Source organism: Lissotriton helveticus, chromosome 5_1 (genome assembly GCF_964261635.1).
Source record: "Lissotriton helveticus chromosome 5_1, aLisHel1.1, whole genome shotgun sequence".
In the NCBI taxonomy this organism is placed as follows: Eukaryota; Metazoa; Chordata; class Amphibia; order Caudata; family Salamandridae; genus Lissotriton; species Lissotriton helveticus.
In genome coordinates this window covers 46418124-46442523 of record NC_136065.1, presented here as the reverse complement: position 1 = coordinate 46442523, position 24400 = coordinate 46418124, and the positions used below count along the sequence as shown (strand labels likewise).

The 24400-nt window shown below is 49.4% G+C and overlaps 1 protein-coding gene across 1 annotated transcript in view; it reads right to left on the bottom strand.

Annotated features, from left to right (window-relative positions):
* Window positions 1-13347: 13347 nt before the first annotated feature.
* The window catches only part of LOC144752376 (butyrophilin subfamily 3 member A1-like), a 493909-nt gene continuing 482856 nt past the window's right edge, over window positions 13348-24400 (bottom strand). Inside the window, exon 27 of the mRNA XM_078640312.1 lies at window positions 13348-13892. Within this exon, the coding sequence (XP_078496438.1) occupies window positions 13348-13892 (545 nt within the window). The remainder of the gene's footprint in view (window positions 13893-24400) is intronic.

Sequence of the window (24400 nt, the reverse complement as noted above, 5' to 3'; positions counted from 1 at the left end):
GTACTGTTGTGTGTGCATTGTCGTTATATATATAGTATTATTTTTTTGTTATATTAATTATTTGTTGGTGAAATATGTTTGTGTCATGATAATTATCTGTACATTCTTGAACCATTGTTTGAAAAAAATAGCCTTAGACTTAAGTGTCGAGAGCATGTCAATGGCGGGGGCGTTACAAGTGAGCCCCCACCTCTTTCTGTGCTCAGGGGTAGCCTGGCTCCCCCGCTCCTTGAAAGGTGCTTTACAACAGCTGCGGGCGTAGTGCAAGTTTGGGAACGAGCACGAGCATGAGTATATTTGAAAGAGAGTCAGTGCTTCCCAGGGTCAGATGGACACACGGCCGCAGATATTTACGGAGAAGGGGGGGCTCTGCGCTTAGCCCTGATGGAAGGGTCACAACTCACATGCAGGATAATAGCAGCAATGTATATTGTGCAGTGTTTTATTTTTTAATGAGTGTAACCTCAGCCCAAGGGCTTTGGAGCGCTTTACATGAGCCCCGTCCTCGTACACAAGGTCAGGTCGATTCTAGGCTCGGAGAGATCGCTTGATTTGCCCAGAATCACAGGATGTTGAGTCGACGCCGGGACTCGATCCTTCATCCCCAGTTCAAAGTCACAGCTCTGGTCGAGAGACCACAATTGCTTTGTGCGGGGGCGTGATGCGGGCCGGATGCCCCCCCCCATTTCACAGGGCCCCTATCCTACCTACGAACATGTGTGACACGAGTGTCTTGTGACGCTTTTATGCAGCGTTTCGAAGTGCAAAGATCTGCGGTAACTGTTGTGTTGTGGGGCCCTAGTGTGGAAAAGTAAATTCTGCCATGTTCTGTGTCCCTACGCGTCCTCCATCATATGTTATGTGTGCATGATTAATATGCATATGTATTCCCCATGTTCGATTAAAGACGCAATTTTAGTTGTGTCCATCTCTAGTATGTCTATTTCCAGTTCTCGTGAAAGCTACGAATATCAGGCCTATGTAAAGCTACGTTGCCACGTTTCTCAGTGTGCACGTTATTTCATTATAAAGCCCCCGTTCCTAGGCCCCAAAAGGGCCCGGACACCAGATTTCAGCTCCTGTCTCCTGAGCCCTCGCTGAGGAGCGATACAGCCCCCACCTGTGTTCCTGACCCTTCACTTACTTCCTGCCTCACAGTGCCCGGCTCAGCCTGGCTCTGCCTCTGAGTCTGCCAAGAGTATGTTATGATTCCAGTTATCAGTTCAGTCCTCCTTCTCTGCATTCCTAAAGCTACTGAACTGCATCAATAGTTTCCGTCATTGTCTAGCCTTTACGTCTCCATGTAAGGAAAATACTGTATTAATGGTCATTTAATATTCTTCATCACGCACTACATGTAGAATAATGCATGCTCCAGTCTTAGAGTCTGTTAGCCTTTACCCCGATAACTTTTGGATTCTATCAACATGTTCTCTAAACATCAGATACTAGATACTGCTTAGGTACATGTCGCCCTGACTCTCCAGACTTCAGTCTCTGCTCCTAGCACAGAGTTCGTAGCCCCCCAGCTTCTCCTAGTAACACGTCATTGCCAAGTTTGCGCGCACCACCAGGTTAGAGGTCCCGGCTCCTTAGGTAGCCCCCTCCATGTTTCCGCCCCATTCATGACATATTCTGTTACGTTTGCATCACATGTCTATGTATACGCCTCTGTTACACCTACTTTCACCCTTATCTTTCGCGACTGCTATTGACCACACCCACTGCTCCGCCTATCGTATGTATTGTAATGCAACTGTTTTAGTATATATGATCGTGTATTGTTATTAAATGTTAGCGCGCTCATCCCAGATCCAGCCCCGGCAGCTGCCGGGCTCTGCCATCCTATTCCTGTGCAGGTTGTCCTGTTCCTGTCCTTTATGCTGTATTAAACCTGCAAACTCCTACTACCTCGAATCTTGACTCTTATTTATTGAGCTATCTGTTATTCATTTATCCATTCAAAAATAGAGGTATTATTTATTTATTTACCACATAATGGCGCCCGAACAGGGACTTGCCCTTTCCCCACGCGTCGGTGAAGCCACGCCGACCCCCTGACCCTCTGCAGTCGTGACGGAACTCTTCTGCGCACCGGCAGATATTTCTGCTTCAAGTATCCCTCAGGCCCTTGGAGGAGACGGAGGAGGCGGTCCAGCATCCAGACGAGGCGGTGGAGGAACGCGGCGAGTCCCGACCAGAGCCCAAGCCGAGAGTCCAAGGTCCGAGGTATCCGGAGGTCCACCCGTAACAGAAGTCCGAAGTCCGTCCGTCCGGCGTCGAAGCAGTCCAGTCCAGTCCGAGGCCTTGCGTTCTTGCTGCCCGGTGAGTACCGTTGCTGGGGTAGTATCTAGACAGGGTCAATCTAATTGTCGCTGGTCTGTGGGTTGGTGGTACACAGACCCACAAAACGAAGTGTCCACTTCGGTGGATGCGGGTCCTGACGTGTCTCTTTATGGGACCGGTAAGTTTCGTACTGTTTCAGCAGTGCATCTAGTTCCTGTTCTAGTCAGTTCTGTTCTCGAGAAAATTCATGTATTCTGTTTTCCGTATTCCAGGTGGTATTCTGTTCGAACTGTTATTCATAATGTTCTTCATGTATTTTAATGTCGTGGTATGAGTGCGAAGTGATTCTCGTGTTTATTGTGTATTGTATTGTGTCCAGATTATAGTTCAGTCATGCCACTCTTTTCAAAACTGCGTCAGTTAAAAACCAGAAAAGGTCTGCTAGAAGCAGCAGTTCCTGTTCCGCCTAGGGACAGTCCAGGTCATTTTATGTATCAGAAGCATGGCATAAGCGCCATATTGTATCTAGATTTATGGGTAGAGTATACCAAGGTGTTAGAAGAAAAGTATAGATGGCCTGTATCAGGCACATGGGATGCCGAGTGCATCATGAGAGTAGAAGAAGCATTATGGAAAAAGAAAGCCAGACAGTCACAGAAAGATGCCATCGAGTTATGGCGCAAAGAATCTCATAAAAGAACCGAAAAAGAAATCAGAAAGTCTGAAGTAAGTAGAGAATCCTTAGAACGAGCACAAGAAAAAGAATTAATCGAGATAGGTGAACGAGTTAAAACCGAACAGTCAGACAGACAGAGGCATGCTCTTGTTAAGGGTATGTATCCTCTTCTTGCCAAGGGCTTGCCAAAAGCGACCCTAGAGGCATCCAGTAATTTTCCGCCACCACTAGTTCCGACCAAGCTACGTCACAAACCGACCGCAGCTGATATTTTCATTTCGTCCTATTTGGACGACACCGTCCCGGAATATGCAAATCCTGTTCCTGCTCCGCCAGTCCCTGTAAATCAGGCACTTCCCGTTCCTCCAGACACCGGAGTACCCATTACGGCACCCCCGGTACAGTCCGTCCTACAAATTCAGCCCGCATTACAATTTCCCACTCTGCCAGCACGAAGAGCATCAGTAGACGATTCTAGTTTAGGGGCCGCAGGGGGAGGTATTCCAGGAACCCCGCCGCCACACAAGCGTTTAACGTTAGCCGAATTACATGCACAAGCGTCACAGCGCACGCCCAGATATCAGTCTGTTGCAGAAATAAGAAAAGCCCTTACCGAATGTGGCTATGATCCAGTCCCAGGCGAGGATAATATGGTTTTATATTCATTACGCGTAAGAAAGGTGACCGAGTATCTAGTCACCCTACCAGATATGAAAGAAGATCTAGACAGAATATATCGTTTCATCCGTACCGGGAATGATCCAGAAAGTATTAGTGATGTCATGTGCCAAAGAAAAGCTGAAGTCCAGCTCATGCTATTAAAGTTTCTGATTAATTGTCTAATAAGGGAACAAGATTATCCGACCAAAGATCAAGCCGAAATGAAGGCCCTGACAAGGTGGAGTGATAATATAGCCGAGGGTAAGCACAGAACCATCAGTAGTATAGAGAGTATGTATAAGAAGATCCGTAAAGAAATAATAAGGATACACGAACAACGCAAAGCAGCACAAGTAAGCGAGAAAGAAAGTGACTCTGCGGAAGAGGTAGAGGACGAGAATCCCGACAGAATAGCGTATGTAGGAAAATCTAGATTTCCAGATCGCCATTTACGTCTAGAACACAAGCCAGTTTTTCACCATCCAGCACCAGAACAAGGTTCTCTAGAACAAGTATTCCAAGCTACCGATCACATTCTGAAATTACGAATCGGTTATAGCGAGTTAAGTACTATGCATGAACAAGAACTAGTCCGATCAGCAGTCCGATGGATTACTGATTCTACCACTTTTCCAGACGAAATAGTGGCACAAATGTTTCTGAAATTGCCCCCAGCCAAGCAACGACTGGTGGGTATGTATATGATCCAGCACCTCATTACATTGTATGAGGGTCAACATTCTGATCCAGGTCCGTTACACGATGTCCTGAACGAGTTGCTCCAGTATAGATGGAAAGGTTTAGGTACTGATTTAATTAGTGTCATTTTAGAACAGCGACACAAATATAGTATGTTCTTGAACCCGCATTTTGTTCATGTCTCACCTCCAGAAAGTAAACCCTTTTACATAGACAGACAGAATCCGTTACGAGAAGTGCATCCAGTTAAGACAGACGGTGGTGAAATGCAACGAGTGTTTGTTTACACCCCGATCACAAAGATGGAACTCTTAGAGATGAAAAAGTTAATTCCCTGTCATGATAAAGATCCAGCAGGGTTCCACCGAGAATTAAAAGACATGCTCCGTATGGGAGAATAAACGTATCCAGATATTATTAAAATGTTAAAAGTCTTGTTGCCCGCAGGGGTATATGAGAAACTCAAAGAAAAAGAATGGGAGGTGGGAGAGAAAAAGATCGATTGGGCAGTTCTAGAAGCCGAAGATAAGGCACGAGTACCAGGTACCGGTCTTGGAGATAAATGTAAAGAATTACCAGAATTGTTAATACAAGTTTTACCCAGATTATTGACAACTAGAAAAGAAGACTGGGATGCAATCTCAGCCTGTAAACAGAAACAAGACGAAGATATTAGTGATTATTATTCTAGATTTGAGAAATGTTTTAGCATCAACAGTGGCCTCAAGACAAGTAGTGAGTCATACCCTCATCTTTTTGTTACTAAATTAGTCGAGAATTCAAGTCCACAAATTAAAAACCGAGTTTTGAAAGTCGAAAGTACCTGGCAAGCTAATACCCCGTCCCAGATGTTACAGATGCTCCAATATCACCAGAATAGAATCAGAGAAGAACAAGAACATGAAAGGAAACGTATGAAAGACACGAAAATGAAAGTACTAGTTGCACAATCTGTTCCTCAAGACAGTCAGAAGAGGGGTCCGAATCAAGCCAGTCATCCTGCAGCTCCCGTTAAAGGAAACTGCAATTATTGTAAACAGCCAGGTCATTTTATAAACGAGTGTGCAGTTCTGAAACACAACATAGCTACCGGTAAGACTAAAGAAAGACCACGTCCGCCTAGACAAGAACAAGTTTCACAGACTCCTCAGCCACAGAATGCACAACAGACAGTTACAGCACCGCAGCCTATTGCTGCAACACAGCATGTTACACAGCAGATGTACCAATATGCACAGTCCGAGTATCCAGAGTATCAACCGTATTCATGAAACAGCCTAGAGAGGGAGGTAGGTTTGCCTCTCATTGAGATACCTGTAGATCAAGAAGGTCCCTATGTTCACAGTCAAGTATTAGGGAAAGACAGAAAGTTTTTGATTGATACAGGGGCAAGTAGGACCACCATCAGCCACGCCGAAGTTCCAGGGGCTCCGCTCTCAGGCTCTAGAAATGTTTCCCTTGGATTTTCAGGAAAGCCTATTGTAAATGAAATATCAAAGCCAGTAACTCTAGAAGTAGGTCCATTGTCCCGCACTACTGATCTGTTACTTACTAAGTCATGTCCAGAAAACCTATTAGGCATTAAGACACTGAAAGAGTTAGGTGCAGTTATATGCTGTTCCCCAGAGGGAATACGATTGTTCCTACGTGACTTCAAGGGTCACTATGTATTACGAGATTTTGATCCTAGATTGTCTAATGTTCCGCAGCATCTATGGGCGCAAGGTCCAACTGATGTTGGCTATATGCAAATCACACCTCATCGTGTGACTCTCAAGCCAGGTGTAGTCCTGCCACGTATCAGACAGTACAGATTGCCACCAGAGGCTGTAGCAGCCTTATCCAAAATTATTGACGAGCTCATGGCTCAAGGAGTAGTTGTAGATACTCACTCCAATGTATGTAATTCTCCGATCATTCCAGTCATGAAACGTACTGATCCGAATGCACCTCCAGTATATCGATTAGTGATTGACCTACGAGAACATAATAAATGTATTATTCCGCAGTACCCAGTTGTCCCAGATATCTCTTCCCTATTGACAGCCATTGATTCCGAAGCTTCATTTTTTTCAGTCATAGACCTCAAGAATGCGTTTTTCAGTGTCCCCATTCATCCAGACAGCCAGTTTCTTTTCGGATTTTGTTTAAATGGAAGGAGCTATATGTTTACACGTGCTCCTCAAGGTTTCACAGAAAGTCCTAGTATTTACAGTCAAGCACTCAAGAGGCAACTAGACAACATTCACATGCCAACTGACACTGCCCTGCTCCAGTATGTCGATGATCTACTGATCACAGCCCGTTCTGAACGTGCTTGCGAGCGAGCATCACTTACAGTCTTGTATTTCCTAGCCGAGATGGGGCACAAGGTGTCCCCTTCGAAGCTTCAATTCTGTGTCCAGCAAGTGATCTATTTAGGCCACTTACTGTCCAAGAGGGGTAGGCAGTTGACACCAGACCGTATCCAGCTAATAGCGAGTCTTCCTCAGCCCAAGACCCAGAAGGAGGTACGTGCTTTTATCGGCCTTACTTCTTATTGCAGACAATGGATTCCTCAGTATGCATTTCTAGCTAAACCACTGATACAGTTAACGACACAGGAGGCAGCCGTATCGACTGTCCTCCCTTGGACATCTGAACATACACTTAGTTTCAATGAGTTAAAGAAAGCTTTATGTCAAGCTCCTGTTCTAGCTACACCGAACTACAGTAAGTCTTTTACACTTTTCGTCACTGAACGCGAAGGTACAGCATTATCTGTCCTCACACAAGATCAAGCAGGACAATACAAGCCCTGTGCTTATTTTTCGAGCACATTAGATCCTGTAGCCCAGGCTCTGCCTGCGTGCCTCAAGTCAGTTGCAGCCACAGCACTAGCTATCAGACAAAGTGATTCCATAGTATTAGGACACTCCCTGACAGTACAGGTTCCACACTCCGTGGAAGTTCTTTTAAACCGAACACAAACTCAGCACTTGACAATTGCACGTTTAACAGGTTATGAATTGACACTGTTCCAGCCACACATAGAAATCAGACGCTGCAATGTTCTAAATCCTGCTACACTGTTACCATCAGTTACTTCGAATTCTGCCACACACGATTGTGTGGAAGTAGTCAACATTATGACAAAACCAAGACAAGATCTGACAGATACTCCATTACCAGATCCCGACCTGACACTTTATGTGGATGGTTCATGTATGAGAACAAGTACAGGAGAACTAGTCGCCGCGTATGCAGTGACTACTGACACTGAAGTTATAGAGACACACCGTATTGACACCCTGTCTGCTCAAGCAGCAGAGCTAGTTGCTCTGACACAAGCCTGCATACACGTTAAGAACCTGAAAGTTAATGTTTACACAGATTCACGTTATGCATTTGGAGTCGTACACGACTTCGGAGTGCTCTGGAAGGAAAGAGGTTTCATGACTTCTCATGGAACCAAGATTCAGCATGGTCTCCTTATTCAAGCTCTGTTAGATGCAATACATTTACCGACATCTATTGCTATCATGAAGTGCAAAGCACATACGAAAGTTACTGACACTATTTCCCAAGGTAATGATCTAGCAGATCGTACAGCCAAGTTTACAGCACAGACTCCAGACATTCCAGTTAATCCGACACAGACACATACTCCAGATCTGACTACATGTATGACAGTTAAAGACCCTACTCAAGACGTCATAGATATCCAGTTACATGCTACTCCCGAAGAAATCAAGAAATGGTCCGAACAAGGAGGGGTCCAGACAGATCAAGGATGGTTAACGAAGGGTAGAGCCACATGGTTTCTCCCCGACTCTATGGTTCAAGTCATTATCAATACCGCACATAGTCCAGCACATTTAGGAGAAAAAGCAATGTTAGACAGTATCCAGAATATTTGGTTCAACAAGCATTTACGAGCTGCAGCCAAGCAGAAAGTCCGTACCTGTATGATATGTTGTCAGTTCAATCCAGGTAAAAGTGTCCCGGTGGAACAAGGTGGATTCCAGCCCCCTGACCACCCTTTTGAAGTCCTCCAGATGGATTACATTCAGATGGAGCGATGTCGAGGTTTCAAGTATGTCCTTGTAGTTGTATGCGCTTTGTCCAGGTGGACGGAGGCATATCCAGTCCCAGATTACACAGCCGCGACCACTGCCAAGCAGTTGGTTCGTGAGTTCTTCCCCCGTTACGGACTCCCTAGGGTCGTATATTCTGATAACGGCCAGCCATTCTCATCTGAACTCATGAAGCACGTTTCCCTTCTGTTAGGGTACCAGTGGAAGTTCCATTGTGTACGCCATCCTGAAGCAGCCGGTCTCGTAGAGAGACATAACCAGACTTTGAAAATCCGTATTGCAAAAGTTTGTCAAGAGAAAGGTGTAGACTGGCTAGTAGCTCTGCCAGTTGCTCTGTTTTACATGCGCATGGTCGCACATTCCAGATCAGGTCTGTCCCCGTATGAGGTCGTTTTCGGCCGCCCCCCTAACATGTGGGGTACACCTAGACCCCGAAGTATTACCGATGTTTCAAGTAATATGCTGACAGATTACCTAGCTTCCTTGATGTCTGCCCTCAACTCTTGTCGTTCACAGGTTGCCGCCGCATTTCCAGACAATACCGAGGTGGCACCGCATGAAATCGTTCCCGGATCCATGGTCCTAGTGCGAAATTTCGACCGTTCAAGTCCGCTGGAGCCTCGCTGGAAGGAGCCCCGACAGGTCCTCCTCGCCACCCGTACAGCCGTGAAGTTGGAGGGACGCAAAGGCTGGGTGCATCTTTCCCATATTGAAAAGTTTTATGGACTGAAACCTGTCTCAAAGAACATTTCCGAGGATTCTAAAGACTGCCAAAGTACTATTCTTAAGGACTGTCCCGCAAAGAACAATGATACTGCACCCTCCCTGTTAGAGAAAACTCCGCAACAGGAGTATAAATTGAAATTAAGGTCTAGTAAAATAAGTCAGCCAGTTTGATTGTCTAAGTCCTCCCCTAGGTGAAACGGTTAGACCGGTTTCTGACATGTATAAAATAGACCCCCATAGTGAGAGAGTTAGTCAAAACTCAATCCGATGTATCGTTTTTCTAAGTTTCATATTGTTTCTCAGCATTATGATTTCCTGCACCAGTTATGCATTTTACCTGTATTTTCCAGTTTCTCATGTAAATAAGTCTTCTAATGTTACAGTAGAGCACACGTTTAGTGATCTGCCTCCTCATGAACTCTCTTACCGCCTCGCTATGCGTAACAATTCTTTTATCCGCATGTTACATTATTCACACCAGACCAGCAATGCCACTAATTGTTGGGTGTGTGGTCGACTCCCCCCTTTCCAGACCCCGAAGGGAGTTCTGCCACTCTTTCCTTATCCATTTTCACATAATGGTTCGTGTGGAGCATGGTCCACGTTAACGTCATCCTCAACAGATATGTCTTTTCTTAACAGTACATGTTCCCCAGACAAGCAAGGTCTTCCCCACAGAACAGGGTTAGATCTAGAGAATGAAGTTTACAATTTAGGTAATTATTCTTCGAATTTTATGGTCCTGAATGTTCAGTCTGATTCCACTCCAGACTTACCTGCTATTTCAGTACTACCAGTCAAAGGCGAATTATGTGTCCGAAATTATGGTTCCGTACATGTAGGACATAGTGATTGTACTACTATTGTCAAGTATAGTGGTAGTAGGAAATCTATTTTTAAAGCTTCACGTCATTCTTATTTTATTTGTGGTCAAACTGCATATGTTCGTCTGCCCCTCGATTGGGAGGGAACCTGTTACATTGCCTTCCTACTGCCACCTGTTTTCCTAGCTCCATCTGATTATCACAGAAACACACATCTAGTACACATTAGACATAGAAGGGAGTCCCCGATTGTCGATTATACTGAAACTGCTCTAGAACAGTATACAGATTTCAATAGCGGTTTCTTCTTCTTTATAGGACCTATCCAGAATAGTAAGCTAATCCGTAGGTTAACCAGAACCCTTGAAGCAGTAGTTAATGAGACTGCCTCTGCTCTAGGTAACTTAACTGAAGAGCAATCTGCTATGAGATTTGTCGTTTTGCAAAATCGTCTCGTCCTTGACGTCATACTGGCCGATAGGGGCGGGGCCTGTAGAGTCATCGGATCTAGTTGCTGCATTTTCATTCCAAATAACGCGCCGTCTGTTTATTCAGCTATAACCAGACTCCATAAAATTGCCCATCTGTTACACCAAGATCCAGGCACCTGGACATGGTCCGGTTGGTTCAGGAATATAATTTCCGCCTGGGGATGGAAAGTCTTGTCCTTTCTAGGTATTGCAGTAGCGATCATATTCAGCTGCTGCCTCTGTATACAATGTGGCCCTGCGATTTGCGGCATTTGTGCTACCTCTTGTATTCCTAGTCCCAAGTCCCGTTCTAAATCCCGTTCCCAGAAAATTCGAGACGAGCAAATGATACTGTATGAAATGATAGATGGTATCATGAATATTGATGTTTCCTGATGGAAACGTAGTGACAAGGAGGGAATGTGGAAAAGTAAATTCTGCCATGTTCTGTGTCCCTACGCGTCCTCCATCATATGTTATGTGTGCATGATTAATATGCATATGTATTCCCCATGTTCGATTAAAGACGCAATTTTAGTTGTGTCCATCTCTAGTATGTCTATTTCCAGTTCTCGTGAAAGCTACGAATATCAGGCCTATGTAAAGCTACGTTGCCACGTTTCTCAGTGTGCACGTTATTTCATTATAAAGTCCCCGTTCCTAGGCCCCAAAAGGGCCCGGACACCAGATTTCAGCTCCTGTCTCCTGAGCCCTCGCTGAGGAGCGATACAGCCCCCACCTGTGTTCCTGACCCTTCACTTACTTCCTGCCTCACAGTGCCCGGCTCGGCCTGGCTCTGCCTCTGAGTCTGCCAAGAGTATGTTATGATTCCAGTTATCAGTTCAGTCCTCCTTCTCTGCATTCCTAAAGCTACTGAACTGCATCAATAGTTTCCGTCATTGTCTAGCCTTTACGTCTCCATGTAAGGAAAATACTGTATTAATGGTCATTTAATATTCTTCATCACGCACTACATGTAGAATAATGCATGCTCCAGTCTTAGAGTCTGTTAGCCTTTACCCCAATAACTTTTGGATTCTATCAACATGTTCTCTAAACATCAGATACTAGATACTGCTTAGGTACATGTCGCCCTGACTCTCCAGACTTCAGTCTCTGCTCCTAGCACAGAGTTCGTAGCCCCCCAGCTTCTCCTAGTAACACGTCATTGCCAAGTTTGCGCGCACCACCAGGTTAGAGGTCCCGGCTCCTTAGGTAGCCCCCTCCATGTTTCCGCCCCATTCATGACATATTCTGTTACGTTTGCATCACATGTCTATGTATATGCCTCTGTTACACCTACTTTCACCCTTATCTTTCGCGACTGCTATTGACCACACCCACTGCTCCGCCTATCGTATGTATTGTAATGCAACTGTTTTAGTATATATGATCGTGTATTGTTATTAAATGTTAGCGCGCTCATCCCAGATCCAGCCCCGGCAGCTGCCGGGCTCTGCCATCCTATTCCTGTGCAGGTTGTCCTGTTCCTGTCCTTTATGCTGTATTAAACCTGCAAACTCCTACTACCTCGAATCTTGACTCTTATTTATTGAGCTATCTGTTATTCATTTATCCATTCAAAAATAGAGGTATTATTTATTTATTTACCACACTAGGCCCACATGGTGTAATAAGTGCGACACAGACACCAGTTAGATCGATGGTTAGTGAGCCTCGAGCACGTGCGCTCGGCTCTCTTTATTAGCTGTGTCACGTGGTGGGTGGGTGTTAGGTGTAGCTTTACAATTTAACCCTATCCTGTGTCTGCTAGGACACAACAGTAACGAGCACCAAGGGCTGCTAAAAACATATTAGAAGGCAAGTGAGGCAGGTGTGGAGGGAGCCCAGCAGGGGGTCAAGCCCCCCCCCACAAGATGATTGGTTAAGACCTGTGCTTGAAAGACTGACGCAACATTTACATCAAGGCTCTCTTTCAGCCCCCCCCCTGTGTTGGAAGTGCGTGGCTCAAGTGCCCTCTCTCACCCCAACATCTGCCTCCTACCCATGCCTCAGTGACTCCGTTTCCATCCCTCAGTCCCCCCCCCCCCATTTCTAGAGGTGGGTAAGCCCCTGAAAGCATAGCCAGACTCCAGCCCGGCTCGGCTCGAGGTCCTGTTGGCACCTCGAGCCCATGAGGAGCCGAGCTTTCACGGGGCTCCTGCCTGCCCACCTCCCTGTACCGTGGATGGGACCTTAGTGGGTTTGAGCCTCGGCTCAGCTCACCGTCCTGTGATTCTGGGCACATCGCTGCATCTCCCCGTCCCTATAAACAGGGATGGTGACTTTGAGCTCATGCTCGTGCAGAGCGCTCCAAGACCTTCGGGCTGTCTTTGCTCTTAATAAAGGCAGAAGAACAGTCTCCCCGCCGCAGGTCACAGGCATGAACTCTTGATGTAATGAAGGCCGCGGGCTGTAATATTCACAGTGGGAGGGTGGGTGTGATAGGGCCGTAGGGGGCGAAGTTCACATTGAGGGGTGGGGGGGTCAGGCAGGTTCTGTTACACTTTACTGCAATGTGTGTCAGGCCGAGGTCCAGAGGTGCCGTCTTCACACATCTGGAGGAGAGGAGGCCGCCCTCACGACAGAGCAGCTTTAACATAGAATGAATAAAATACCCCCTGCGGCGGCACCTCTCCTCACCTCCATCATAAAGGAAGAGAGACGGAAGAAACTGCAGGGGCCGCTGGGTAATGAGGAATGCGCTTTATTAACAAGATTTCTACCAGGTGAGAGTAAAGTGTCATTTACTTCACATAATGTCTTCACATCTCATATTAAATGACATCATACAGACTGCTTTTACCAGTGTCAGTGACGTCACATGTCACCCCCGCACCTCTCTCTCCCTCTCCCCCCCAGCTGCCAGTCTCTTCACCCCCGCACCTCTCTCTCTCTCTCTCTCTCCCCCGCTGCTGCCGGCAGTCTCCTCACCCCCGCACTGTCACCGGCAGGACCCGCAGCGCCCCCGCATTCCCCCCTCCCTGGTTGAGATAGGGACTGAAGTAGGGCCGCAGGGTGGGGGGGAAGGAGGCCCCCGAGTAGGTGAAGAGCAGAGACCCGTCATCCGCATTGTAGAAGGAGAGCCGGCCCGCCTCATAGTCCAGGAAGAGACCCACAGCCCTGGGGGGCACAGGGGGGGTCAGGAGGGTGGGGGGGGAGGTGAGAGCTTTGTATTCACCATCTCTGAGCCACACTGTCCAGAATCCACTCTCAGGTGCTAGTGCCATCTCCCCCTTCCTGCTCAGGGCCTCGTCACTCACCCCCAGGGTCCAGCCCGTCTTGTCCCCCACCTCCACCTCCCAGTAATGCCTCCCGGAGCTCAGCCGCTCCCTCCCCAGGACAATGATGTATTTAGTGAACCTCTGGGGCGTGTCCGGCAGATCCTGTGCTCTGTCTCCCAGCCTCACGCTCCTTCCGTCATCGGACAGGACGAGCCAGGGACTCGCAGTGTCCGGGTCCAGGGTCACCGCAGCTGCAAGAGAGAGAGAAGCAGAGGTCAGAGGTCAGCTCATGGCATGGCTCCTAGTGTACCCTGGGGGCAGTGGGGGCACCCCCGGCTCTCGGGTCTTTTAAACAGACCGACCGGTAAGTATCACCTCCTGCTGGGCTCCCCACAGGGGTCAATCTCTTTATGTGACCCTAATGTGTCAATTCCCCAGATGTCTCTGCTCCAAGACATTTGTGTGTTCAGAACCGGCCTCTGAGGCACGTCTACCACCAGAAGGTGTCACACTCCTTTGTACTGTAAAAGGAAGAGGTGTTGACAACACCAGGATGTGTTTTGTACAATTCCAACTCATCATTTTCAATCAACAGAAATGAATGAATCTCATATTGTAAAAGTTAATGTCCAGAATTCACAGATTGTGTGGAGTCTGTGTGCAGATGAACAGTGTCAGCCTCAAAACACAAACTCCTAATATTGTGCTATGTAATGTGTTATATGTGTGCAGTGTTGGCTTCCATTACATGTTTGCTACCAGAAAGGCTCCTCCCCCCCACACACACAACCCCCTTCAGAAAAAAATTCGGAGGGGGCTAAGAAAATTTTTCGGGGGGGCTGAACCTTTAATCAGTATGCAGAGTGTTGCTGCAGGGGCTCTTAGAAGGGGTGAAACAACTGCAAGGCCTAATTAACATTCAAATGGTCTTTTAAAGACCTGTAAAACGTTCAGGTGCGGCTGGCTCTGTGTGTGCCCAGGATCTGTCTCCTCACAGGCTGCCACACACGATGGGGGGGGGGGGGGGTGAAGCCCGGTGAGTCCAATGGGTGTTGCGCGCCTGCCCTTCACCATTAGGCAAAATGCCCAGCTGCCTCCACACGGTCCATGGCTCTGAAGGATGAGAGGCAGAGTCCACGGCTCTGAAGGGTGAGAGGCAGAGTCCACACACCCTGCAGGATGAGAGGCAGAGTCCACACACCCTGCAGGATGAGAGGCAGAGTCAACACACCCTGAAGGGTGAGAGGCAGAGTCCACACACCCTGAAGGATGAGAGGCAGAGTCCACACACTCTGAAGGGTGAGAGGCAGAGTCCACACACCCTGAAGGATGAGAGGCAGAGTCCACACACCCTGCAGGATGAGAGGCAGAGTCCACGGCTCTGAAGGATGAGAGGCAGAGTCCACACACCCTGCAGGATGAGAGGCAGAGTCCACGGCTCTGAAGGATGAGAGGCAGAGTCCACACACCCTGAAGGATGAGAGGCAGAGTCCACACACCCTGAAGGATGCGAGGCAGAGTCCACACACCCTGCAGGATGAGAGGCAGAGTCCACGGCTCTGAAGGATGAGAGGCAGAGTCCACACACCCTGAAGGATGAGAGGCAGAGTTCACACACCCTGAAGGATGAGAGAGAGAGTCCACACACCCTGAAGGATGAGAGGCGGAGTCCACACACCCTGAAGGATGAGAGGCAGAGTCCACACACCCTGGAGGATGAGAGGCAGAGTCCACACACCCTGAGGGATGAGAGGCAGAGTCCACACACCATGACGAATGAGAGGCAGAGTCCACACACCCTAAAGGATGAGAGGCAGAGTCCACAGCTCTGAAGGATGAGAGGCAGAGTCCACACACCCTGCAGGATGAGAGGCAGAGTCCACGGCTCTAAAGGATGAGAGGCAGAGTTCACACACCCTGAAGGATGAGAGGCAGAGTCCACACACCCTGAAGGATGAGAGGCAGAGTCCACACACCCTGAAGGATGAGAGGCGGAGTCCACACACCCTCAAGGATGAGAGGCAGAGTCCACACACCCTGGAGGATGAGAGGCAGAGTCCACACACACTGAAGGATGAGAGGCAGAGTCCACACACTCTGAAGGATGATGAGAGGCAGAGTCCACACACTCTGAAGGATGAGAGGCAGAGTCCACACCCTGGAGGATGAGAGGCAGAGTCCACACACCCTGAAGGATGAGAGGCAGAGTCCACACACCCTGAAGGATGAGAGGCAGAGTCCACACACCCTGGAGGATGAGAGGCAGATTCCACACACACTTCAGGATGAGAGGCAGAGTCCACACACCCTGAAGGATGAGAGGCAGAGTCCATACACTCTGAAGGATGAGAGGCAGAGTCCACACACCCTGCAGGATGAGAGGCAGAGTCCGCACACCCTGAAGGATGAGAGGCAGAGTCCATACACTCTGAAGGATGAGAGGCAGAGTCCACACACCCTGAAGGATGAGAGGCAGAGTCCACACACCCTGCAGGATGAGAGGCAGAGTCCACACACCCTGAAGGATGAGAGGCAGAGTCCACACACCCTGAAGGATGAGAAGCAGAGTCCACACACCCGGCAGGATGAGAAGCAGAGTCCACACACCCTGCAGGATGAGAGGCAGAGTCCACACACCCTGAAGGATGAGAGGCGGAGTCCACACACCCTGAAGGATGAGAGGCAGAGTCCACACACCCTGGAGAATGAGAGGCAGAGTCTACACACCCTGGAGGATGAGAGGCAGAGTCCACACACCCTGAAGGATGAGAAGCAGAGTCCACACACCATGCAGGATGAGAGGCAGAGTCCACACACCCAGAAGGATGAGAGGCAGAGTCCACACACCCTGGAGGATGAGAAGCAGAGTCCACACACCCTGAAGGATGAGAGGCGGAGTCCACACACACTGAAGGATGAGAGGCAGAGTCCACACACCCGGAAGGATGAGAGGAAGAGTCCACACACCCTGAAGGATGAGAGGCAGAGTCCACACACCCAGGAGAATGAGAGGCAGAGTCCACACACCCTGGAGGATGAGAGGCAGAGTCCACACACCCTGAAGGATGAGAAGCAGAGTCCACACACCCTGCAGGATGAGAGGCAGAGTCCACACACCCAGAAGGATGAGAGGCAGAGTCCACACACCATGGAAGATGAGAGACAGAGTCCACACACCCTGGAGGATGAGAAGCAGAGTCCACACACCTTTCAGGATGAGAGGCAGAGTCCACACACCCTGAAGGATGAGAGGCAGAATCCACACACCCTGAAGGATGAGAGGCAGAGTCCACACACCCTGAAGGATGAGAGGCAGAATCCACACACCCTGAAGGATGAGAGGCAGAGTCCACAGCTCTGAAGGGTGAGAGGCAGAGTCCACACACCCTGAAGGATGAGAGGCAGAGTCCACACACCCTGCAGGATGAGAGGCAGAGTCCACAAACCCTGCAGGTTGAGAGGCAGAGTCCACACACCCTGAAGGATGAGAGGCAGAGAGCACATACCCTGGAGGATGAGAGGCAGAGTCCACACACCCTGGAGGATGAGAGGCAGAGTCCACACACCCTGAAGGATGAGAGGCAGAATCCACACACCCTGAAGGATGAGAGGCGGAGTCCACGGCTCTGAAGGATGAGAGGCAGAGTCCACACACCCTGAAGGATGAGAGGCAGAGTCCACACACCCTGAAGGATGAGAGGCAGAGTCCACACACCCTGCAGGATGAGAGGCAGAGTCCACAAACCCTGCAGGATGAGAGGCAGAGTCCACACACCCTGAAGGATGAGAGGCAGAGTCCACACACCCTGGAGGATGAGAGGCAGAGTCCACCCACCCTGAAGGATGAGAAGCAGAGTCCACACACCCTGGAGGATGAGAGGTAGAGTCCACACACCCTGGAGGATGAGAGGCAGAGTCCACACACACTGAAGGATGAGAGGCAGAGTCCACACACTCTGAAGGATGATGAGAGGCAGAGTCCACACACCCTGAAGGATGAGAGGCAGAGTGCACATACCCTGGAGGATGAGAGGCAGAGTCCACACACCCTGGAGGATGAGAGGCAGAGTCCACACACCCTGAAGGATGAGAGGCAGAGTCCACACACCCTGAAGGATGAGAGGAAGAGTCCACACACCCTGAAGGATGAGAGGCGGAGTCCACACACCCTGGAGAATGAGAGGCAGAGTCCACACACTCTGAAGGATGATGAGAGGCAGAGTCCACACACTCTGAAGGATGAGAGGCAGAGTCCACAGCTCTGAAGGATGAGAGGCAGAGTCCACACACCCTGAAGGATGAGAAGCAGAGTCCACACACACTGAAGGATGAGAGGCAGAGTCCACACACCCTGAAGGATGAGAGGAAGAGTCCACACACCCTGAAGGATGAGAGGAAGAGTCCACACACCCTGAAGGAGGAGAGGAGGAGTCCACACACCCTGAAGGATGAGAGGAAGAGTCCACACACCCTGAAGGATGAGAGGCGGAGTCCACACACCCTGAAGGATGAGAGGAAGAGTCCACACACCCTGAAGGATGAGAGGCAGAGTACACACACCCTGGAGAATGAGAGGCAGAGTCCACACACACTGAAGGATGAGAGGCAGAGTCCACACACCCTGGAGGATGAGAGGCAGAGTCCACACACCCTGAATTATGAGAGGCAGAGTCCACACACCCTGAAGGATGAGAGGCAGAGTCCACACACTCTGAAGGATGAGAAGCAGAGTCCACACACCATGAAGGATGAGAGGCAGAGTCCACACACCCTGAAGGATGAGAAGCAGAGTCTACCCACCCTGAAGGATGAGAAGCAGAGTCCACACACCCTGCAGGATGAGAGGCAGAGTCCACACACCCTGCAGGATGAGAGGCACACCCTGAAGCTCTGATACAGGAACAAGGCACTCACAGTGGAGGAAGGTGGAATCTTACTGCATGGTTACCCCCACTTTTTGCCTGGTGTTTTGTTGGTTTTTGACTTAGTTAGCTGGGATCCTGCTATTCAGGGCCCCAGCCTAGCTGTTTTCTCTCTAAATGGATACCATGTACTCTAGGTACATGTTATGTTATGTTATGTTAAAAAGATTTTATATAGCGCAAGGCTACTCCGGGGAGTGTCCCGGCGCTTTAATAAAAGCTAGGAGACAGACAACGGGGCGAAAAGGGATCAGACATACGGACCTGCTGGACAAAAAGCCAAGACTTTAGCTCCCTCCTAAAGCCTAAGAGACTTGCGTTATGTCTCATGGACACTTGCAGAGAGTTACAGAGCTTGGGCGCCAGATAGCGGAAAGAGCGTCCACCAATTCTGGCCCGTTTGATTGATGGAACTTGAGCCAGAGGCAAGGAAGCTGACCTTAGCGTCCTCGTAGGCAGATAGAATGCCAAACGATTCCTAATGTATTTAGCTCCTGTGCCATGAAGCGCCTTAAAAGTCAGTGAGAGAGCCTTGAAAATCACTCGTTTTTAATGGGGAGCCAGTGGAGATTTTTTAATAAAGTAGTCGCACTGGTTCTGCGATGAAGCCCGTAAATGGCTCTGGCGGCAGCATTCTGCACGACCTGCAGGCGAGAAAGAAGAAACTCCGGCAGGCCCAAGTAAAGAACATTGGAGTAGTCCAAACGAGAGCCAATGAGCGCCTGGACAGTAATCTTCCGGTGGCAGAGGGCCAACAGAGGAAGACATTTTCTCAGCATCTTAATAATGCTGAAGCCTTTGCCAACAAGACCCAACACCTGAGGCTTCAAGGTAAGACCGTCGTCTATCTGGACCCCAGATTCTTGGCCCTGGAGGATACAGCTGCAGGGGGAAACATAGCCGGTGGCCACCAGGTCAGCCATTTGGGGTCGGCGGGACAGCCAAAAAACAGCAACTCCGACTTGTCGGAGTTACATTTCAGGCTGTGACGTTCGAACCAGTCAAAGACGGATCCCAGACAGCCTCTGATCTGCCCCCCATCGAAATCGGACCCCTTCTGACTGGTAAAAAGAAGCTGGGTGTCATCAGCGTAGGACACGATCTGGGCACCGAAAGACTCCGCCAGAGCTGCCAGGGGTGCCATATAGATGTTAAACAGCGTAGGGCTCAAAACAGAGCCCTGTGGCACCCCTACCTCAAGAGGTGGCATCTCGGCGGAGAAAGGAGGGGCCCAGACCGTTTGCCGACGGCCGGCCAGGAAGGACTTAAACCAATTAAACACCGCTCCCCGCAGCCCAATCTCCCTGAGTCTTAAAAGGAGACTACCGCGGGGAACGGTGTCAAAAGCCGCCGACAAGTCCAGCATATTCAGCATGGCCTTACCTCCCGCATCTAGCACCTCTCTGATGGCATCCGTCACCTCCAGTAGGGCAGTCTCCGTACTCATGTTGGCCCGAAAGCCCGACTGAGTATCATGGAGGATGTTATTGCTCTCCAGGAAGTTCGTAAGAGAGGAGTGAACGTGCTTCTCCACGACTATAGCCAAAGCCGGGAGGAGGGAGATAGGCCTATAGTTGGTGTGCAACAGATGGTCAAGATTGGGCTTCTTCAGAAGCGGCAGTATCAGGGCATGTTTCCAGGCCTGAGGAACAACTCCCAAATTCAGCGAACCGTTAAGCACAGGATTTATAAGCTCATTCATGACAGGAGCCATTTTTGCCAAAATCTTCGCTGGGCAAGGATCCAATGGAGAGCCCGATGTAAGTTTAGAAATCAGATCCAAAGAGGAGGCAGGAGAAAGAAAAGGGAAAGTAGCCAAGACCGGACCATCATCCGGGAGTAATACAGAAAGAGGGGCATATATATCAGAGGGGAGCATCAGAGTGGAAAGAGGAAAAGAGTCTTGGATGGTCTTGATTTTGGACGTGAAAAAAGTAGCCATAAGAGACACCCAGGATTCCGAGTGATGAAGTGTGGGCATGGCCGAGCTGGGGGGAGATGAATTCCTTAACAATAAGGAAAATTTCCTCACTGACCATAGCAGCAGCCTCTATTCTACGAACCAGGTAGGCTTTCTTTTCCACCAGAATGCTACTATGATATCCCTTGATGGCCTCCCTGCAAACGATTTTGTCCGAGGGGTCATAGAAGCGTCGCCAGGCTCTTTCCGCTTTCTTACAACTGCGGCGCAAAGCAGCCAGGGAAGTTGAAAACCAAGGGGCAGAAGTCCGAATGCTGTTATTGCGGACAGTAGAAACAGGGGCTAATTCGGCAAAACGCTCCGTCAGCCAGCTCTGCAGGCGGTCGATATCGACCTCAAGACTACCTGACAGCTGGCAGGGATGTACAATGAGAGCTTGAGCTAGCATGTCCGGTAATACTCGACTAAAAGCTCTTGACGTTTGACGCCCAGACTCGGAAGGTCGAGCAGTGGACTTATTAATCAGAGAAAGCTGAAATTTAATGAGGTAATGATCAGACCATAAGACCGGTTCAGGGGGCGGTACAACAATAGGAATTGTGGAAAACACCTGGTCCAGGGTATGTCCTTTATTGTGTGTGGGCGTGGTAATAAAGGGAATAAGGTCTAAAGGGGCAGTAGCATCCATTAGCTTGATGGTGTCAGCATCAGAGCTTATGTCCATGTGAACGTTAAAATCCCCCAACAGAAGGCACTGATCAGTTTTTAAACATATCGCCGCAACGGCTGCATGAAGGTCTTCATAAAAAGAACCTAAGTGTCCTGGGGGTCGGTAGACCAGGAGCCCCGCACAGGCCTGGTGGGGGGACAGAGACAAAGAGAACCCCAAAGAATCGCATCCCGAAATAGCATCAGTGGGAATTAAAACACATGGGAAGCTTTTGTCGACTATCAGGGCTATCCCACCTCCTCTGCCCTGAGACCTGTCTTTCCTAAAGATGACATAATTTGGAGGAACGGCTACCGCCAGATCAGGGCCAGAACAAGGCCCGAGCCAAGTCTCAGTAAGGAAAAGACATGAAGGTTTAGAGTCAGCTAGAAGGTTATAGATATCCTGACAGTGTTTACTAAGGGATCTCGTATTTACCAAGAAGCCAGATAAAGATTTGGGCAGGTCGCGGGAAGGCGGAACCATAGATCCAGCCAAACCCCATCCACAGGCAGAGCAGCGTTTTTTGTAGGCGTGTCTCCCAGGGAAGTTTTTCTGACAGTTGCCTGCATTTCCTCGTAGGGTAAGAAGCTCGGCGGCGGTGTAGGTACACATACTTTAAGATAAGCGACCAAATGGAGAGTGGTAGAAAAGCACCGCCCGCACCCGTCCGCTTCCCTGACGCTGACGGGCGCAGACAGGCTTTCCTTGGGCGCTCCTTTGGCGCGATAGCAGGTGCGCCCACACCGTGCGTCCGCTGCGTGGAGAAAAACGCCCCTAGTTTTATACCAGTCCAGCTATAGGTGGAAAGAGCGCCCCCCTGGTCCGCCAACCAGCATGTCAGCAGTCCTCCCGAAGATGGCCGCTGATGCACAGTGCAGCCTCCCAGCCTACCAGTCCCAGAATGCTGTGCGGACCCTAATCGGCCCAACAGGTGTGGGGAAGGTGATCGTAATTTTCCACCGCGATGCTGTGCCACCCAGCAAGGCGAGGAAGTGCGGTGAGGGGCAGGAGACCACCCGGCTAGTTCGCCTCAAGTGGGAAAAAAAGGAGAGCAAGGAAAGAGGCAGTATGCCGTCAGGTGAGGCCGAGACAGGAGAGGCACAGCACTAGCAGTCAGCGCGTTAACTAGAACAGTACAGCGCTATCCCAAACGCGCTCACAATCTGCGCGCGCTAGCACTCCTGCAAGCACACAAGTGAAAAAATAAAAAATACAGTTAAAAGCGCTATCGATCACCGCGAATAACAAAGCGTTAAAAAGCACAGCAGTGATCCTAAATGCCACGATCCCAGACGCACCCAGCATCCACCTCCTATTGCAGCGAGGGGGTACTACAGCAGTCCGGCCCGGCTTCTATTCAATTTTATACCAGTCAGGCTATAGGTGGAAAGACCGCCCCCCTGGTCCGCCGACCAGCGTGTCAGCAGTCCTCCCGAAGATGGCCGCTGATGCACAGTGCAGCCTCCCAGCCTACCAGTCCCAGAATGCCGTGCGGACCCTAATCATCCCAATAGGTATGGGGAAGGTGATCGTAATTATCCACCGCGATGCTGTGCCACCCAGCAAGGCGAGGAAGTGCGGTGAGGAGGATGCAAGGTCAGGGGCAGGAGACCACCCGGCTAGTTCGCCTCAAGTGGGAAAAAAAGGAGAGCAAGGAAAGAGGCAGTATGCCGTCAGGTGAGGCCGAGACAGGAGAGGCACAGCGCTAGCAGTCAGCGCGTTAACTAGAACAGTACAGCGCTATCCCAAACGCGCTCACAATCTGCGCGCGGTAGCACTCCTGCAAGCACACAAGTGAAAAAATAAAAAATACAGTTAAAAGCGCTATCGATGAGCGCGAATAACAAAGCGTTAAAAAGCGCAGCAGTGATCCTAAATGCCACGATCCCAGACGCACCCAGCATCCACCTCCTATTGCAGCGAGGGGGGTACTACAGCAGTCCGGCCCGGCTTCTACTCAATTTTATACCAGTCAGGCTATAGGTGGAAAGACCGCCCCCCTGGTCCGCCGACCAGCGTGTCAGCAGTCCTCCCGAAGATGGCCGCTGATGCACAGTGCAGCCACCCAGCCTACCAGTCCCAGAATGCCGTGCGGACCCTAATCAGCCCAACAGGTATGGGGAAGGTGATCGTAATTTTCCACCGCAATGCTATGCCACCCAGCAAGGCGAGGAAGTGCGGTGAGGAAGGTGCAAGGTCAGGGGCAGGAGACCACCCGGCTAGTTCGCCTCAAGTGGGAAAAAAAGGAGAGCAAGGAAAGAGGCAGTATGCCGTCAGGTGAGGCCGAGACAGGAGAGGCACAGCGCTAGCAGTCAGCGCGTTAACTAGAACAGTACAGCGCTATCCCAAACGCGCTCACAATCTGCGCGCGGTAGCACTCCTGCAAGCACACAAGTGAAAAAACTAAAAAATACAGTTAAAAGCGCTATCGATCAGCGCGAATAACAAAGCGTTAAAAAGCACAGCAGTGATCCTAAATGCCACGATCCCAGACGCACCCAGCATCCACCTCCTATTGCAGCGAGGGGGGTACTACATACCAGATGGGTTACTGGATTTCCCTTGTGAGTCGCTGTAGCTGGTACCCTAGTTAACCAGGGCATAGGTACCCCAGAGGCCTACCAGGGGCTGAAGCCTGTATTATGCTACCCCTGGTTAGCCTTCCAAAATGGCACCACAGGTCTGCACTTGCAGCCTGGGTAAGGTGGTGTAAGCACTAGTAACTTAGATATAGTATACCTATATCTACCTTTACATATAGACACATATTAACCTATAAGTCACTCCTATGGCAGGGCTTGACAATCCTGAAGGCAGAGTGCTTGGTTTTGTGTGAGAGGGTGCCCTAGCATGAGCTGAGCCCCTCTGCAGCTTTCGGAACCATCTCCTTATAGCTGTTCTATGATATAGCCATACCATATACTCTTAAGTGCATTATAATCCTCGCGGTTAATGCTAACTTTGCTTTGGCTTTATAATTCGTGATAATTTAATTTCAGTCAACGACCATAAAAGCACAGATAAAGTATGTACATACAATAAAATACATAAATAATTAAGAACCAGCAGTTAAAACATTATTATACAATCAGTTATCAAACGAAAAATGGCCATCGTTATAATTAGTCACAATTAATCAAAGTGGACCTTCTGCGCCACATGCCATACAAAAAAAATGTTGTGTAAGGTGTCATCGATTCAAAA